We start from the raw sequence: 19,364 nt of genomic DNA, 5'->3' as shown, positions 1-19,364 counted from the left end.
ATAAAAGGTAAAATAGGATTTCTGAATGGGTTGGACTACCTTTTGTAATTTTCTTCCATATTACTTTACATTAAATACTGTATTTTCTTTTTCTAGAGCCCACATTGACTTTAGAGTCATGATAACTTTTAAATTGTTTGCCAGAATAAGAGAAAAAAGAATGCAGAAGATCATTTTATGAGGATGGATTCTTTAGTCATAGTTTTTTGGACATCTCATAAGCCTCTGTTTTGAATTTTCTGCATCTTTTTTTGTATTCCCATGAGACCAATAATAAACAGGTTCTTGGTGGATTCTGGGCAATCCATACTTGGTCATGTTCAGTAACTTGGTAGACATTACCAAAAAGAAAATGAAGCATGAGCTCTCCAATGAGTGTTTGGTTTTAAAAACACTTTCTTGTTAGCAGAACTATCCAGGATAAACATTATCACTTGTTTTCAAGCATCCTCTTACCTTAATACCTGGACAGGGTACAACATATTTTCAAGAGGAGGGGCAAACAGAAGAGTAGTTTATTCAGAACTCAGAAGACCCTGTTTCAGATAGTAGGAAATCTATGCAAGACACCATGAATGGGCAGACTACTGACTCATCCTTGCTCCCCTCTGTTCCCTCACAGTGTGGTAAGTCATCATAGTGGTGGAAAAATTAACTCTTGGAGTGCTCTACACTCCATAAATGGAAACTGGAAAATCTCAGAGAAAGGTAGGCTTTATCATCCCATAAAATGCTCACTGCTGAGGTAGAGCCCTGGATGTTACATGGTGATTCTGTGCTGGGGAGACTGCTCCAGGAACCCTCACAACCACAAGTGATGACTTATGTTGCAGTGGCTGTTACTGGATGATCTCATATCCTCCTCATTAATTGAAGAAGAAACACACTGTGAGCCTCGGGGTTACTGACTTTCTGTGAGTTAAATATGAATGCAGACTGGGTTTAGGTTGGTCAAGGAGTGAGATGAAGGATTTTCAGAAGCATGTCTGGGATGAGAAGGAAAGACATACCCTGCCACAGGGTCCCGCTGGTAGTTGGGTGGACAGGGCGTGTCGATGCACTGGTAGCTTCCTTTCATATTGAAACACATGCGATTCGACCCACAGCATATGTTCTGCTCCAGACACTCATCAATATCTGGGGACAGCATAAGACACAAAGCATCATCAGTGGGAGTCAGAAAAAGTCATCCCAGCAGACACTGATATTTGACTGGAATATAGAGGCCTAACTTCTTCCTTGCCCCATGAATGAACTCACCTATCATCCTTAAGCTTCAACCACAAAATGGATCAAGATCCCTGGTAAATCTATTTCCTAGATTGCTTTGAGTATATGTTTCTTTAACATATGTGGAAAAACATCAAAAATAAGAACCATAAAAGCAGAAGGGGAATTATTAAGAGTTCTTTAGTGTCTCTTATTTTTGGAAAATAGAATGCACTTAGGTTTTGTTGAAAAGCAAATAATATTTTAAGTGCACTATGAACAAGCTAAATATTTTACTTGTAAATATTTTTTAACAAGAAGAATCTCTTTCAAATGCATGTGATCACTCCCTAGTTCTTTCTGTTGAGTGTTCAAATTGTTGAGTGCAAAGTAGGGTAGTAGAAACCAAAGGTGTCATATTATAAATTCAGGGGAGACTTCATAAGTCAGTCAGATCTTGAAAATAACAAAATAAAGAATAAAACAGAATCAAATGAATGACCCAAGAACCACAATCTGAATTTAATCAAACAAAGGGGAGTCATCAACTGACTGTCCAGAGTCTACCTCTCCTTGTATAGCAATGGGATGTTCTGAGGTAATGGGGAAAATATGCAAAAAATAACTCCTTATTTTGTTGTTTTCTGTGCAGAGTTGTTATATAGAAATACATTTAAGTCACTAGAATTAAGAATAATGAATACAGAGCTAAAAGAAAGTTTTCTGAGCTTTTTGAAAATAAAGAATTTTGAGTCATAATTCTTAATTTGCTGTCCACTTTGGAACATTGGGGATTTGTGAATGAACATATTTGTGTGTGTGCATGTGTGTGTATGTGAGAGAGAAAGAGAGACTATTGATTGACAGATTTTCTGGAAAGAGGGTCCATGGAGTTCAACAAAGTTTGGGGGATTTTAGAGGAATGTTTTCTGAACGAGGTATCTGCATCCTGCTGATAGCACATGGAAGCTTTTCAGCAGTATGAGGGCAAGCAAATATTTCAGGGAATCAATTTCCACATCCTCACTTTCCATAAAACATCCTTCTTAAAATCAATCTGTCTGAGAACTTCTTGTAGTCTGGAGGTCTCCTTTCCCTTCTCTTTCACAACCTTCTTCTGCCTTACAAAAGAAGCTTGCCACTAACTCCAGGGGTCCAAATGAAAGAGGAGAATATTGGTAATAGATACTGGTGGTGAGCCTTATCATGTCATTCATATGAAACTATGGTCTTGCTCTTTATTTTAGCCAGAAGAAGTGACTTGGTTGCTATAGGAATGCCACAAACAGTTTTGTTTGAACAGAAAATGACCTTTAGCCTTGTTCTGACAATTTGATTGGTTGACAATGAGTACAGACTTATAATATCATCCTCTATTAGCTGAGGAAGAAACCTGAACCTCCAAAGTTTTGATGAACATAAATTTCAAGCATGTGTACACTAAATAACAATGACAGAATTCATGTCATTTGTGACTTTTTAATCTTAAGATAAGAAACTTTGGGGCTAATTAGAAAATGTGAAGGAAAATACAAGGTTTTCACAGTCTAAGCCAATTGATTTCATATGGGCAATTACAACATTCCTCCCCCTTAAGCAATTGAATCCTGATGTGTGGGAGTCCTGATGCAAAGGAACATCTACAGTCTGGTACAATAAAATGAACCCAAATCAGGTCCCCAAGAGGTGGGTCCTGAAAGTCAAGGGCATGTATATCGTGGAACTGGTGCTGACCAATGAGCAAGTGAAACTATTGTGGATTTTGCAGTAGTAATTTGGTAGCATTTAAACTGGACTTGGCTTAAGGCCATGAAGGGCTTTTATGAACTCTTAAATAATTTGGAGTATTGTTATTCTGAAAGAGAAAGAAGAGAAGAAGTTTCAAGAGATAGTACATTAATCATGTACAATAAATGTCAATTTATTTCAGAATTATTACCATTTACATTTTTGTATTAAAATGTGTATCTCAGATTTGATTCCAAATATATTCTGTTTTCTAAGGAGACCATGCATGATGTACTTATTTACTTTAAATTTAATAATTGTGACAATAAATAAGAAAGTGAAAAAAACAATGTGCTAGCAAAGTGTGCAGTAAGTCACTTACTTGACTTTTTAAAGCTTCTAATGCCAACAGTGACCACATTCTGTGTTTTCTTTTCTAGTGGTATATTAGGACTAGTTTTCCTACAGTAATGAAACCCAGTGTGAAATCAGTTATTATTTCAGTATTCTTCACTATTACCTCTGTGAACCAATTTCTAATTATGATTTTATCTATAAGAATTTCTTCATCTCCTTAACAAAATGAGATTGTCTCAGAAATGAAGTAAAAATCCCTTCAGGAAAATGTGAAAGAAATAGAATTAGGCTTATGTTTCTTTCTCTCATTAAAATGATTCTTTTCACACTTATCCTCAGAGTTTCATTTTATCTCTAGCTTTTATAGTGAACTCATACAGAAACCTGGGATCGTGATAATGGTGGCATGGAGACATATCCGTGCGCACAGTAAGAGGAGGTAACTTACAGAGTCTCACTGGCTGAACAAGAATCTATAAAGAAACATCAGAATCTAATATACAAAGTGTTTGCCTTACTCCATAATATCTTTTGCTTTCCGTAACAAAAGCTTTCATAAGCAGTGAGCTGCCAGGCAGACAGCCTCCTTTGTCTTTGGGCTATTACTTCTCAGGATTAAGCACCCTACAGGGAGACAGGCTTCGCTACTCACTCTAGTCACTGTTCTTTAAAGAGGAAGACAAAAAACCAAAACCAAAACCAAAATCCAAAAAAAAAAGACATTGAAGAAAAGAAAAATCACATTTTGTCTTCTGTTAATGGACAATGTGGTGATGTCTGCTTTTTTACTAAACATTACAGAATGTTATATAAGCATCTTATAAATATTATTGCTACAAGAATCCCAAAATGAGCTGAAAAGGTTTTATATTAATAGCTTTAGAACATATGAATGCATTTAATCCCATGCTTCTGGATATTTAGACATACGAAACATCTGTCTTATACAGAGCATAAGTGATTCAGACTTGGTAAACATTATGGATTACTTTTTTTAAAACCATGGACAGATGAGAATACTCATTTCAAATGCAGTGCCAATATAATGTTCCTAAATTTTTAGAATTAGATCAGTGGTGCATAAAATTAGCATAAGGATCTTTTAGTTTTTCCTTACTGCTTCTTAGATTAAAAAAAAATCTTGATTGGTCTTGCCTTTTTGTATTTTTCATTTTTCAGTCAGGCGACTTTGGGTTTGCAGGAGTCTCTGTCATTGTTCCATGTTAAATTCAGTTTAATTTCCCTTTTCTTATGGACATCTCTAACATTAATATATAAAGCTTTAAAAATTGTATGTGAATGAAAAACAGTCCTTTGCTCCTCATAAATGCCTCAAACTCTTTCTAAAGCTATAAAAAGACTCCAAGTTATTCTTTAAAGACTTCTTTAAAAGGCACAATTGTTTTCTCTCATGTCTTTTTAAAGCCACAAAAATATGTAATTTATTTAAATTGCAAGCATTTCAAGTGACACCTGATTCTGATTTGTTCACAGTGTTTTCCACTCTGTAGCACAAATGAAAACTGAAAAACATTTTGTGCTAAATGAGTGACAAGGGCAATGAAAAAATAAACTGCCAAATTTGGAAAAGAATGTCTCTGAGTGTATGATATAGCTCTTTAAGATTGGCTAAGGGGTTTTGTGGTTTTGTTGTTTATTTCAAAGGTTTGGCACCTGCCCTGTTTACTTCCGTGGTGCTTGGTGCAAATATAGGAAGTGTAGTTACAGGGTTGGGCATTGGTGCTCCTTCCAAAAGAGTTTTGGGTTGAAGACCTGAGGCAAGGTTCAAAGCACGGGCAGTCAGTGGCCCCACCCCTACTCCATGGTGCAATGCTCCTGGTGCTCACAATGACGTGGGAGAGACACAGGATGTTTCAGAGTATGTGATCTGAGGTCAAGTTCTATCTGGTCTTGACTGCTCTAGGATATTGAGGCTCAAATAATCACTGAGAACTTGTTTTTATTATCTAAACACATGATTGCCCATAATATATCTATTCTGTTGACTCAAATGAGGTAATTGTTACTTTGAAAAACATAGTGTGATAATATAAATATGTTATTCTAGTACTTCAAATCTTAGTAACATATTCTGTAGAGGATAGCTTCTTAATCATGTCTGGTGGCTGATGGGCAGGAGCAAAGTTTACCATGAAGGAATTCATGTTCCTTCTCCAACCAATTCTGTGAGGATGCTTGGGGAGTGTGAAAGGGTAGGGGAGCAATGGGGTGGCTCACTATAGCTAAGGTAAACCCACTGCCATCCTGGTCCTGGCTTCTGGAACACAATTTCCAGGAGCTGCATTCCTAGCAAGACTTCTGTGAATCCCAGAAAGAGAAAATTCAATCTCAATTTGATTGCTCCTGATAAAGCTCTTTTTTGAAAATTTTTATTTGATGTATTTTACAAAAGGATATAGTTTGTACATGACAGAAATTAATAAAATTTGGAAGCATATGAAGACCTACTAATACCCATAGATTTTATTCACCAAATTGCGAGGATTTCTTAGAACACTTAAGAAAATATTTGTGTGAAAAGGGAACACTTGGGGTTGATTTTTGTCTTTCTATTATCACTATACTTTATTCCCAGCTCTGTTACAGAACCTGTGCATTAGCTTTTTGATTTATTTATATGTGTCTCCACTACACTGTAAGCACTGAAAGGCAAGGACCATGTCTTATTCATCTTTTTGATCCTTTTACATTTTGTAAAGGTAGCATGTGATTGTCCCTACAGCATCTGTAGGCTTAGGGAATGAATGGATTCCTTGTCTACTGATTGTTCTAATAAGTCTAAAAGACAAAATATCAAATTATCCCTCATGCTGTAGTAAATTTACTGAGTACTCTTTTAATTTTCCCTACCATCTTATCTGAACTGGAGAAAAAATGTTTGACAAGGTCTCTTCTCACTAAGTTTTAGAAATATGTACTATGAACTGCTTTAGGCATTCTTGCTTCTTTAAGTAAGACCATACCAAAAATGTGTCTCAAATATTTTCCTTTACTGAATTGCCTTCTTATTGCTTCTCCTACTTTACTTACAAAAGTAATATTTAAACATAAGGCTGACCAATGGGAATGGGAAAGAAGTAGCAAGAAGGGAAAGGAATAGTCACAAAAATGGCTCAAATTTTCCTATGTTGGTGTTATGACAATACACATCCCAACATTTTCTCACCTTGGCATGTCTTCCCATTGAACATGACCTGATAATCAGGCAGGCAGATGCACTGGTAGCTTCCAATGGTATTTTTACACTCGTGCTGGCAAGTGTCTCTGTTTTGACATTCATCAATACCTGTTCAGAAAGAAAGCACAGTGTATAACCACACCAAGCAGAGGCAGAAGTTGTGACAGAGCTCACTATAAACAAGCTGTTGATAAACGATTGACAAACGGTTTGGTGATTTTTGTACGCATGTGCTTAAAAATACTCAGAGCTATTTTATATCAAGATCTGCTTTAATGATATAAAAATATTAAATATGGGACAAAATCACAATATTAATTGTAAAATATGAACATCTCTTTATCATCTTCCTAACCATACATAAGCTGAAGCTCCAAACTGCTCAACTTTTTATTAGTTACATAAATTACACTGAAATGACAGAGGTGACAGATTTGAATAAGATTCCTAATCGCCAAAGAAAACTCTTGCCAAAATGGCAGAATTTGCCTAAAAGACAAAGCTTCTCTTGAGATTAAGTGGAAAAAGAAGTATTGGTTTTTATTTCATTTAAACTTTAATTCTCTCTCTTTCTCACTGTATTCCCTCCTCACAACATCTACGTGTCGCTTTCCCACACACAGATATCATCAAATGGAAATGCTTTTACTTTTGTGATAGCAATATTGATCAAGCTCTTCATACAATTGCAAAGTACTAATGGCAACTACATACAAATTTATGTTATGTTTGACAGCCCATTTAACTTCTCAGGATGATCTCAGCTGATTTTTCTGCCAAAAGGGGACACTGAGACCATCTACTGTGTTTTACAGGCTTGTTGGAAGGTTCATATGCAGCGATATATAGAAAAACATTTTATAAACCACAGGGCCTATCTCCTCTTATTGAACAAAGCCAAGAAAATAGCAATGAATAGGGGAATGAGAATAGATAATTCAAAATTAATTGATATTTGCTTTGACTAATATTTATCTTTGCTCATGATTCCTGAGCTCAGATTATCCAGTGACAAGAAACATGAGTGGTGGAGGGCAAAACTAAGGAGAGATCAAAATGAAGACTGGGACACTGAGCAAAACAATCTGTTCACCTTGCATATTTTGTACATGTTGCAACACTCCAAATCTATTCAGGATAAACACTCATCAAATATTTGTTTGTCAATGTTTTTGCATCATTTTAGTCAACCAAAGCATTTTGTTACTTAACTTACGAGTTATTTTTATTTTTTCTGCTTTAACCTAAAATAATGACAGAAATTTAAGTTATGCTGAACTCCGAGTAGTTGATCTCTTGATGTATGAATTTTAAAGTTGCCCTAAGTGTGACTTCTGCATTCAGAATCAAAGCAATGTTCATTCTTTCTGTTAAGTTTGGAATAAATTTTAGCCCAAGTCTAACAAGATTCCACAGTGTTAATTTGAACCCTTTGTAACTTGCCTATCCCAGATGGTTAATGAAAGGCATTTGGTGTTCATAGTAAGTTGTTCTTGTTACAAAATTTCAGAGCTGTCTCCAATCTTAGTGTAAGTTTCTTAATTAGTCCCAACGCTATAAAATACCATATTTTAAGAAACATCTAGTCCTACTCATTGACCCCCAAATAAATTTAAATATCCAGAAACTGATGAGCTATAAAAGTTTACTTTAAATTTTCTAAGATTGATCCTTATTCTGAAATAGTAGCTATCTCAATAGTGGCTGATTATGGGAGCTAAATTTTGATATGCCATAATATTGGTGCTAATTGGAACATCAAGATAGAAAAGAGAAGACTCTTCTATGATAGAACTTCAGCTGTAGGTAGTGATGAAAAATAGAGTTGGATTATTAATCAGGGAAAAGTTTCTTAAATGACTTGCATTTTCAGATGTGTTAAAGGAAACCAGCCTAATAGTGCATAGTGTGGGGTGTGGTTTAGTTCATTTGTTATTGCATAAACAAAGAGGAGTAAAGGCAGAACAGGAGAAAGAGCTTGTCTGAAATGAAGGCCGAGTGTGGGGTGGGAACAGACTATGAAAACTCTCCAGTGAGAATAACTACTTGGAAGAAACTCAAGAAACAAAATGTAGCATGTTAATTCTGTCAATGAAAGAACAGTGAAATGTTTTAACTAGTGAAGACTCAGTCCCAGGTAACAGGCATGAAAATTTGCCAATAATCAAAATTATGGTTAGGAGTCCATAGATTTAGGGAGTAATACTAGTTGACCGTATTGGACAAAATATAGAGTGTATACATGCATGAATGTTTGAAACATATGCCACAGCTCACCACATCTATTATAGTAAACTTCAGGCTCATCAGGATATCTAGACAGAAAAGTTTGGAAAATACAAACCTAATAAAGACAAAGTTTGAGTACTCAGAAGGAGGGAGGGGGGACCCATTAAGGTTGGTGAAGGAAGCAGGTATGAAAAGATAATGGAAGAACAGAGTTTGGAGAAAGGGAGAAAAAGAAATGAAAAAAAACCAAAGTCGGAGAAGAAAACCATAAAATATTTAAGTGTTTAACAGAAAGCATATTTTCTAGAGAATAAGCAAAGTGTACAAAACTTAAGAGAATTGTAAGAAAATGAGGTTGGCATAATGGTCTTTAATTTGATCAGCATTTCTTTCTTTCCACCCTCCTTACTTTCCTCCTCCCTTTCCTTCTTGCTTTATTTTCCCATCTAGCAAATGGTGGGGCTAATTTTGGTTTGCTAATTCCCTTTGGTGCCTAGCTCAATGACATGCAAGCTGTGCATATTCACAGAAAATTGAGTTAAATGATGACAGATGGTAATGTTTACAACTTAACTGAAAACAAGGCCTCCACTCTTAAGTTGGAAATTACTATTTACTTTTGCAAATGAAATTACAGACTTGTGAGTTTAGATAAAGATATTAAATACACACATTTCAGGGAAAAGGGAGCAATTTAATTTTGTCCTGGCTCACATTATCTTGTCAGTAACATATATAATAACTGAACTGAGAAATTCTATGGGCAGTATAGGACCAACAGTCTATGGCGTGATGGAAGCCACTAAAATTTAGTTCTACAAAGCATTTAAATTTATTAAGACTTTCAAGGGTTATCCAAAGAGAAACTGTTAATAGAACACAATAAATTATTAGCATGTACACATGTCAATATATCATTTATTTGAATAAAGTTTGTAATCGTTTCAGGTGCCAGAACAAATGTCTTGAAACTTTTTGAGTCATCCACACTTGAGATTAGATGTAGTTCACTGCACCCAAACATTCAAAGGTGCTTTGCTCATACTTCAACTCTGGTAAGGAGTGAGCCCACACAAAGGAAATACAATAGGCTGACATTTACCTACATATGTCATGGTTTGCCTCAGAGCCTTCAGGGCAAGTTTTCCTAATAGTCCTTCTAGTCCTGGAGAGAGGTGTTCTGCTGTTTCTAGACTCTGAGTAGGAGCTGTAGAGATGTGAGTACTGTTTGTAATGCTGGTGAGGTTGGTGGTTGTTTCTCACGGGGGAGAACCGGGCAGGGTTATATCTATTGTACTGAGAGCCATAATTTGGCAGCCTCTCCAATCCAGTGCAGGACTTCCCGTCCCCTAATAAATGTTGTCCTGGTGGACAGACACATTTGAAGCTGCCAGGGCAGTTGGAGCATTGATGTGCACAAAGTTTAGGCACTTGTTCACATTCGTTAATGTCTGTGTGCCATGATACATAAAAAAGAAAAAAACACATACATACACACAGAACACAGGAAGAAACAATCAGTCTATGAAACAAACTGAAGACATATATTCTTCCTATTTTTTAAATACTCTAGAGAAACAGAAAACCATGTGAGGGTTTTTATGTAGGATCAAATAGTGGACCCATCCAGGAATAACTATGAGTAAAAGAATTTACACTTAAGCTTCTGGCAATTGGTTTTATTGTTGGTTTTGAAGCAATTGGGTAAAATATCAAAGTGATAGTAATAAGTCATAGCGAACTGATTAAAATTACCAGAGACAAAACAGTCTCTAATGATTTTTAATCTAACCAAGGTTATTTCTCTTTATATTGAACCATGTTGAAAGAAAAGGTGAAGGACTTTCTGAGTATTTGGGAGGGAGGTTATAGGATGAGATAATTTCCCATTTAGGGAAAATGAAATGTGTTGCAGAACTAAGAGGGTGATTATTTTAATGCTTAAAATTCAGGCTTGAACACATTTCCTGTCAGAGGAATTGAAATGCAGGGTGTTAGAAACATCTGTGCCACTCTTCATAGAAAACATTCATCTGAGATTTTCAGAGGGTGAGAGAATCTTTGTGAAATCCTGGAGAAATCCAAGGGCAGTAAAGCAAACAGGAAACAGAGTTCAATTTGTGGAAACTCAGGAAAGAAAGCAAAACACTAAAAATGTGTCTCCATCTCAAGATTCTTGGTTAGTGTGGATGTGGTATGCCAGTGAACTGAGTATGTTTTAAATTTCTAGGCTTTATTCTACTTTTCCCTGCAAGTTCTTCTCATTTCTCAAGTTTTCATGCTATTTAAAACAAGTTCAGAATCACAGAAGTTTGCTAGAAGTTATTTAACCTAGAATAGGAAATACCTTGAAAATTTTTGAGTTCTAGGACATTTTAAACATGGGTAAAGAATTTGGACAAACTGTTATGAGACATGTTAGAATGGGGTAATATTTTTTCTATTCATTTATTATTTTTGGTAGGACTGGGGTTTGAACTCAGGGCTTCCTGCCAAAGCAGGTGCTCTACTGCTTGAATCATCACATCTTCAGTCTTCTACTAATGTTTGACTAAATACATCTCTCAAGTCACAGTGGGTCAGTTTATTGTATACACCTTCTAAGATAACAATTTGTTCTCTAAAAGAAAGATCCAAGAGGTGATTTGGCTGCTGAATGATCCATGACCACTCTGTTGAGACCAGGAGTAGAACTGTACTTTGTGGGACCTGCTGCAGATCTGAGAGTAGGCTGAGAAAATTGCTAGAGCTACAACCAAACTGCATGGCTAAATGGATTATGAGTTAGGAGTCTTTCAGAGTTGTACTGCTGTTGCTACAGTGCAGCTGGGAGAGCCAAAGGACCTTTAAGACTCTTGGATAAGGCAATAGGGACAGGTTTCAGCAGCCATCTGACTTCATTGCTCACCTTGGTGTTCAGTGAGCAGGGAGAAGCTCTTATGGGAATACTTATCTCTGTAGCTTAGTCCCAGTTGCATCTACCTGCTGCACAATAACTAAAATCTTATTCTGTCTTGTCATGCTGGATGTTCCCAACAAAGAAGCTATGATCACGATATCATCACGAGGCGAAAAAGCCCCTTCCCTTACAGGTCCCTTCTTGTACCCACCAGGTACAGAAAGTATTCTTGATGTTCTTTCAGTGTTGATCAGTTTATTTTCCTCTATCTTATCAGTTGGAAAATTGTGGAAGTTTGTAGGACTAAGCTACAAAGACTACTAAGAAAGGCAAATGAGCTTGAACACAAGCCTGTTCCACTGCCCTTTGGCACTCCCTAACATGGGTTTGAATCTCCCTGGAGAAAGGAGCATCTTTTTCTTCACACAAAGGTATACATAGTCCAGTAACAACATAACAAGGCATGGGGTGGGCAAGAGACTGAGTATCTCTGATTTTACCATAAAGGCACTTTAGTAGGCACTTAGGAAAGCTAACTATAGTACCTGTCCATTATATTTTTTGCATATCACAAATTAACCACTTATTCTATTCTGTTTGGGCCAATTCCTTTAGTAGTAAGTAAACAAACTGTTCATTATTATTGTAATTTTATGTATTTTTTCAAACAGATAAATAATCCTTACCCTTAAAGGACACTTCTCTTAGACAACTTCCCTAATAGATAATGACCTTACTTTCACAGGTTCTCGGAATTCACTTTTAATTTCTTAAAAAAGGCAGAAAATGGAATTGTGAGAGATTGTTAAGTGGTGATACCTAGCTACTATGTGTCTTCTGTGAGGCCACACCTGTGAATCTACCTGATGAGATACAAAGTTTTTGATTATAAATTGCTTTCTTCATATTATAGTTAGAAAATAATTATAATTATATATGTATTAGGAATATATGTATATATATATATATATATAATTTTTTTAAGGATATAAGTTTAACTTTCACTTCAGAATAACAAATGTTAAGAAATATCTGTGATAAAAACAGGTATTGGTATGGCTAAGACCACTACGTGGTAAAAAGCATAAAGCTTTTATAAAATGTCAGTTGAGATCCTGATGCAAGGGGTATGTATGTAATTGGGAGCAAATTACTTTGAGTCTCAACTTATCTATAGGCTGAGAATAGTAATTAAAACCCAAAAGAGAGATGGTGGAGTGGCTCAAATAGTACCACACTAAGAGGTAAAGTGCCTGCCTAGCAAGCATGAGGCCCTAAATTCAAACCCCAGTACTGCAAAACAACAACAAAAAACTAATCCAGGCTGTTATGAATATTAAATGTAAGTATCATGTAAAGCTAATCTGCCATGAATATAGTAAAGGTGAAAATTCTTTGGCAAGATCATTACTAAATTGGGGATGATATGTATATCTTATAAGGTTATCAATAGTAATCAAATACTATACAAAGTACCTGGTTGTTAGTAGATCCCCAGTGAATATCACACTTAATTAAATCCAAGATGTAGCATTATTTAAGGTACTTTCAAAAAAGGAAAAAAAAAGTGCTGTTATTATAGATAACATAGCAGACCTCAGTTTCAGAGGTGATATGAAATTTTTTGCATAGAATCAACCAAAGCAGTTAAGTCCCCCCACCCCTTTTTTCTTTCCTACTATTTAACAACAGATATGTTCAACTCCCAATCCTTATTATACAAATGAATTTATCATTTATTTTTATTTATTTTTTGGTGAGACTGGGATTTGAACTCAGGGCTTCATGCTTGCAAAGCAGGCGCTCTATCACTTGAACCACCCATCTAGTCCCTTATTATACAAATGCATATTATACAAATGAAGATTATACAAATGAAGATAAAAACGAGCCAAAACCTTTTTTCCTAGTTACCTAAGGTCTCCAAACTAATACTTAGAATAAGTACTATTTTATGATGTAAAAGAATTTAATAATCTGGCCAGGCACTTCATGTGAATAAGGAACTACCAGACAGGAAAGAAATACACAAGCTTGGTAAGAAATGGCAGGATTTTCTGGCAACAATTTTATGTAATGTCAAAGGTGGTAGGAAGGTCAAACAGAATGAAGATGAAGAACAGAGAACTCTTAACTACAAAGATCTCATCAAAAGCTCAAGGACCTTTCTCGGTTTCACTTGATAAATACAAGACTGGTAACACAAGTTGGCCTATTATTTGGAAACATACCTAAATGAGTACCATATTTAGCAAAAAATAATAGCAAAACAGAAATTGAACATTCACAAGTTTTGGGTCATTCTATTCATTTCACTCAGGCCATGAAGTGATTATTAACTTGAGTATTTAAAAGTCAGTTCAATAAGGAATCTCTTTAGTCCTTCATCAATTATTTCTAGTGTTCTAGTCTCAAATACATTCCTTTCTTCTACAAACTTCTGAAAAAGATGAACACCTCCACCGACACCAAAATAATGTGCTTTGCTGGCCAAAAGCACTCTTCCATTTTTACCCAACAGTGTAAGGAATGTCTGGTGTAAAGTACTATAATAATCCGGATTGTAAATGGTTTCCGAGGTGAGAATGAGGTCATATTTTACAAAGAGTTTTTCACTGCTTAATACAAGCTTACAAAACTCAGCCCACTCTCCAGAAAAGAACCGGCATTTACATAGTTCTTGTGGTTTTGACTTTCTGCATCTTTTTATATCTGGTTCATTTCCCTCATTTTCTTCATCTTCCAAAGTGGAGTTAGATACTACATTAGGTAGAGTCACTTCATCAATCACCAAACTGTTATAATCTTGAAAATGAATTTCTTTGGCCCCTCTTTTGAATGCAGTTATACCCAGCAATCCAGATCCACAGCCAAGATCCAACACTTTTTTCCCAGAAAATTTCACTCTGGCCTTTGTAAAATAAGCCAGGAGGTCAAAAGTACATTCCCAGATTTTTAAACCTCCTTCATAAACACCTGGAATCAGATCAGAGTGAGAAGAAAGGCTTTTTGAAACTATGTTTTCTCCAGGGAAGTTCTCTTTCAACAAGATGTTTTTCACTACTGATATGTTAACATGCTGGAGACCTGGTAGCATTTCTATGGCTTTATTTTCTAACACTTTCTTTAAATCTTTAGGCACAGCATGCTCTTTGGCAACTGTTAAGCAGAGTTGTTTTGCACATGGCCCCAAGTCCTCTGAACTGTTAGTTGCACTGAGTGGGGTGTCAGTGTCTTGAGAAGCACCTGCATTTCCCACTGATGCATATTCCCACAAGTGATTCTGAGGCAAGTCAGACTGTTCTGTGGAACATTTTCTGTCCTTCTGTTTTCCTTTTCGATTTTCTAAAGCTGATGATTCTTTTGAGGAATCCAGAGTCAAAACTCCATCTCCAAGAGGTGTTATTTCATTTTCTAGATGGCCTTCTATAGTGAAATTAAATTGAAAGGTCATTTTCTTATTATCTGCATCCAATCCTTAAATTCAAAAAAAGATGCCTCAACTTCTAAGTAGAACTTGATGATACAGAAATTTACCTCAATTATCCGATTATTTTTGTTGAGGTCAATTTCTGTTTCACATGTTTCCAAAGACTTTTTACAGGTTTTTTTTCCTCTTTCAGTTTAGCCCTGGAGAAAATAAATAAAATAATTAAAGAAAATGCCAATTTCACTAAAATAGTAAACAGCTCCTCCTCCCCATAAAGCTCTTTTCTAAAAAAGTTGTATGTGTATGTGTGTGTGTGTGTGTGTGTGTGTGTGTGTACAGGAGGGTGTTACAAGACTTGGAAAAACATACACATTGAAACCTTAAGGATTCAAACATTGGAGAAAATAAACTGTGCCAAAACAAAATCATCCCTAAACTTCCAGAATGTCCTCACTACTGTTACTGTCACAAAAAAGAGTTTAAGATTGTGTTGATTAGTGAGCATTCTATGATCTGGTGTGTGTAAATTCATTCAGATATCTTCAGTAAAATCATTTTCCAGATCAGCATCTTTGCGTCCTTTATGTTACTGGAGTAATTTAAAAAGATTAGTTTGGTTGAGGAGCAGAAAAGATAAGGGTGTTGTACTACCTGGAAGGCGGGAGAAAGTGGAAACAACTTTATTGAGAATCTTCTTTGTATCGATTTGCCAGACACTTTTACACTACGTTTCAATTTGTACAATTCTGGCAGGTGGGATTCTTCTCCCCTTGCAAAGGGGAGCGCACAGTTTAGCTGGTGAGATCACTTCTATCCCACCAGGCTGTGGGGCTGGGAGTCATTTCCGGCTACAGGTGCCGGTCAAATCTGACCTTAGACGTGCAATGTCAAATCCATCGCGGGGCTGAAGGAAGCAAATCTGAGCACTTCCGGCCTCATCTCTGCGAAATGTCCAAGCTCGTTGTAAAATTTACAGTGATACATACCTGGAGCCGCAACTTGTCCGGCATGTCGTGGAATCACCCTGCAGACACACCCCGCGTCACCACATCTTTTCCGGTTGGAAATAGCGCACCAGTGAGTCGAGTCCTCCGAGGGCCAGACAAGCCCGTTTGCTCCCGGGCTCACCCAAGAACCCAACCGGCTTCCTCTCTATGGTCTTAGTGTCCGCCGAGCGCTCGCAAGGCCTGCCGGGATAGCAGGAGCTTCCGGTGTGGGCTGTGGCGGGACTGGTGTGAATTTTTATCGGTCGGCCAAAGTATGTCTCAGGAACGTGCGGTCCCGGCGAGCTCGGTTCCCTTGGAAGAATTAAGTAGCTGGTCGGAGGAGCTATGCCGCCGGGAGCTGCCTTCTGTTGTGCCCCGGCTCCTTATATCCTTGTTACTTCCACCTAGAGAGGGGCTAAGGATGGGTGGCGAAGTTTGCCCCCTGCCCAGTCCCACTTACCGCCGGGCTGCGTGTTGCTGGGGCCTGGATTTCTCCTTTCTCTGTTAATGAGTAGGATGAACGCTAAGGGAACGGGGCGGGCGAGAACCGTGGGCGCAGAGATCGAGGCATGCCTGGCTTTCCTCTGGAAGGGCTGGCAGAATTGGTGACCTTGGCGTTGGCAGTTTCGTCCATTCCTCTCTACCTTTGAGCTGTTCTGTACGCCGTATTTGCAGTCAAGTGTAAATACTTGTGTGGGTGGGGAGGTTCTGGGGGAGACGCTAGCTCTGGCTCTTAATAGCTGAATGAAGTAAAGCGGGATAGATGTTCTTGGGGTTTTATACGTGAAATAAGTGGCGAATATCTTTTTCGGTAGGGTGAGAATTAAAGTACATAGTTCTACCAGGGAGCCAAATCTTTAAGAGATGTTCAGTATAAATAAAAATGTTTTTCCTTCTCCCCCTCTTGCACTTCTTGACATTTATTGCTGGTTAAAACGAGTTGCTTCATTTGTTAGCTTTAATTTGCTGTGTTTGAGTTGTTTGATCGCCACCGTTTCCAGGTGCAGACAATTTATTAATCTGTGGCTGTAAATGTGGGGTTTTAACACTGAATGTTAATAGGTAATTTTACATCTTTTGAGTTCACTTTTAACATAAAATTGTATCAGAAGAAACGGAATGGCGGTCCCTGGAGAGAACACAAATAAGTTTTGTGCTCAAATAAGTTTTCACAGCCTTTACATACAAGTCAATCACCTAGGTATTAGCAAAATCCCACGAGATACTAAAGTCCTTTTAGGCCTTCTGCAGATGTGGAAACTGCCATCCTCCTACTCGAAAATATTTACTGTGTAGGTATCAGGCATGGGAACAAGGATAAAGGAGTATGATGGTTCTTTTTCCTCCCCTCAAACGTATAGGGGGATGCCATTAAATTGATTTCAAATCAACATTCCCACCTTGCTTTGCATCTGGAACTTAACATATTCAAATGAACTCAAATCTGTTTTCCTCCATTTTTCTTCATGTTAACAAATCTTGAATTCTCTTTTCATTTTCAATCAGCACATTATTATATCTTGAACCATTCCACTTACCTCCATCCCCACTTTGATTTCAAACCCATTATTTAGTTTTCCTGTTCCTACTCATGTTCCCCTCTATTTTTTTTTAAAGTTTAGAGTGCAAAATACAGTGCACATCATTTTCCTGTAACCCCCCCCATGTCTTCCTAATTGAAATAAGAATATAGGATTTCCAAATTTAAAGATTCCCCATAGTAGGAGCCTTAACTTTCTACACTAACTACACTCTTTCTGCAAATACATCAATGTCACCTACCCACAATCTTTGTGCTCAGCCTAGTTCTTCTCTAAGCCCTTTGAATGTCTTGCTCAGGTCTTGGCTCAAAGGTTACCTCTTTAAAGGGGTCTTTTCAGAGTCCTCAGTCTTAGGTAGTCCCCCCAAATTCATTCTGTTAAAACTTATCTTTATTTCCCTGTTGAGTTTTCGAGGAAGCATTTGGTTATTAACAGAAATTATTTGCTTCTCCCTCCCATTTTTCCTTACTACATTGTAAATTATAAAGGCATGGATTTGGTTTACTTCACTGCTTTATCCTCAGCACTGAAAATAGTGCTTCACATGTGTTCAGTAAAAGTCTAAAAATACTCATGTTTTAAAAATGCTTGAAAGCTGGTGGAGTGGTTCAAGTGGGAGAGTGTTTGCTTCCAAGCATGAGGCTCTGAGTTCAAACACCAGTACCACCACCACCACCAAAAAAAAAAAAAAAAAAATTTAAAGATGTTTGAAATACTCAGATAACTTTTTTTTTTCTTTCAGAGTTTGGCAGTAGTCTTATCTTCACTGTTTGCAACAAAATGAAAGAAAAGGGCAGTAAATCCTCAATCCCATCACCCAAACAATTATTTTCATATTCTATATTTTACATACTGTCTACTTCTTACCTGTGTTTTTAGCAGGAAGCTTTTTGGGCTTAACTGGAATTTTTCCATTAGGCAAATTCTCCACTGAACTCAAATGAGTTCACTACTATACCTCATTTCTATTGCTGTTTTAAAAAACATATGCAAAATAAGGTTTCAGAAGAGGAATCAAGTATTGTGATAGTTATGGGTATTCATTTCTCTTGACATATTCTTTAATGATCCTTATATTTTTACAATAAAATATTTCCAGTAATTCTCATTGGTGTATAAGTGTAGTTTATAAGGTGGATACTATAAACTTTTTTATCGAACATGGAATAATTTGTAACAAATTTGCAAGCTCCTGCTGTGTGCAGAAGAATTTGGGTTTGGGAAGTCTGGTAAGATAGGTATGCAAATAACATAAAAAGATTCAAGATAGAGACTAATAAAGTAAAAATGCCGAAGAGACAGGAATGTCTTTTCTGTAGTAGAACCAGAAGTCCATGGATTATTATAGCACTGTTTTCTATCAAAAGTATTTTATGACTACACATAGTTTGCAAAGGTAAGTTTATTCCTCAGTAATTTTGAAAATATTTCCTTAAAGTATTTTCACGACACTGTTTACTTTTAAAAAACCAGTAATTTGAGTCTAATTTCAGTCTCTTGTGGAACATTTCTAAATTTCCTAAGGGTTATTTTTAAACTTGTTCTCAGTAATGACTACCCTATTGCTATAATACTAGTATCTTCCTTAATTATTTCATATTTTACTCCATGTATCAGCATTCTGAGAGTTGGATTGAGAATGTTCGTAAGTAAAGTTATTTTGACTAAATGATTTGCTCTGATGTCATTAAGGTCTAATTCCCACATACGGGATTAATGACATATGGGTCACTATGACCTTGCAGTTTTCTCTTCTCTTCACTTTTTTTTTTCTTTTTTATTCACA

At 36.7% G+C, this 19,364-nt stretch overlaps 2 protein-coding genes across 12 annotated transcripts in view; one reads left to right on the top strand and one right to left on the bottom strand.

The window, feature by feature from the left end:
- Mettl18 (methyltransferase 18, RPL3 N3(tau)-histidine) overlaps positions 1-16,212 on the bottom strand; it is a 34,348-nt gene extending 18,136 nt beyond the window's left edge. For 2 of the 7 annotated variants that reach the window (XR_012438840.1, XM_074047526.1), the window contains exons 1-4: positions 16,038-16,211; positions 15,159-15,251; positions 6,482-6,601; positions 1,011-1,137 (exon numbers count right to left, since the gene is read on the bottom strand). Coding sequence is in view for 5 of the 7 variants with exons in the window: in XM_074047526.1 (XP_073903627.1) it covers positions 1,011-1,137; positions 6,482-6,506 (152 nt within the window). In the remaining 2 variants the exon portion in view is untranslated. Of the gene's footprint in view, positions 1-1,010; positions 1,138-6,481; positions 6,602-9,530; positions 15,252-15,702; positions 15,877-15,923 lie in introns of those variants that run through there. The other 5 variants (XM_074047527.1, XR_012438841.1, XM_020171063.2 and 2 more) reach the window with 5 other exon arrangements.
- Positions 16,105-19,364, top strand: part of Firrm (FIGNL1 interacting regulator of recombination and mitosis) — a 44,786-nt gene continuing 41,526 nt past the window's right edge. For 2 of the 5 annotated variants that reach the window (XM_020171043.2, XM_020171042.2), the window contains exons 1-2: positions 16,231-16,422; positions 19,184-19,223. In XM_020171043.2, the coding sequence (XP_020026632.1) occupies positions 16,312-16,422; positions 19,184-19,223 (151 nt within the window). In that variant the 5' untranslated portion in view covers positions 16,231-16,311. Of the gene's footprint in view, positions 16,129-16,230; positions 16,425-16,727; positions 18,975-19,178; positions 19,224-19,364 lie in introns of those variants that run through there. The other 3 variants (XM_074047516.1, XM_074047518.1, XM_020171044.2) reach the window with 3 other exon arrangements.

The sequence above is a fragment of the Castor canadensis genome, chromosome 11 (assembly GCF_047511655.1).
Source record: "Castor canadensis chromosome 11, mCasCan1.hap1v2, whole genome shotgun sequence".
In the NCBI taxonomy this organism is placed as follows: domain Eukaryota; kingdom Metazoa; phylum Chordata; class Mammalia; order Rodentia; family Castoridae; genus Castor; species Castor canadensis.
The sequence above is the reverse complement of the archived record's forward strand: the minus strand, read 5'-3'. Positions and strand labels throughout refer to the sequence as shown.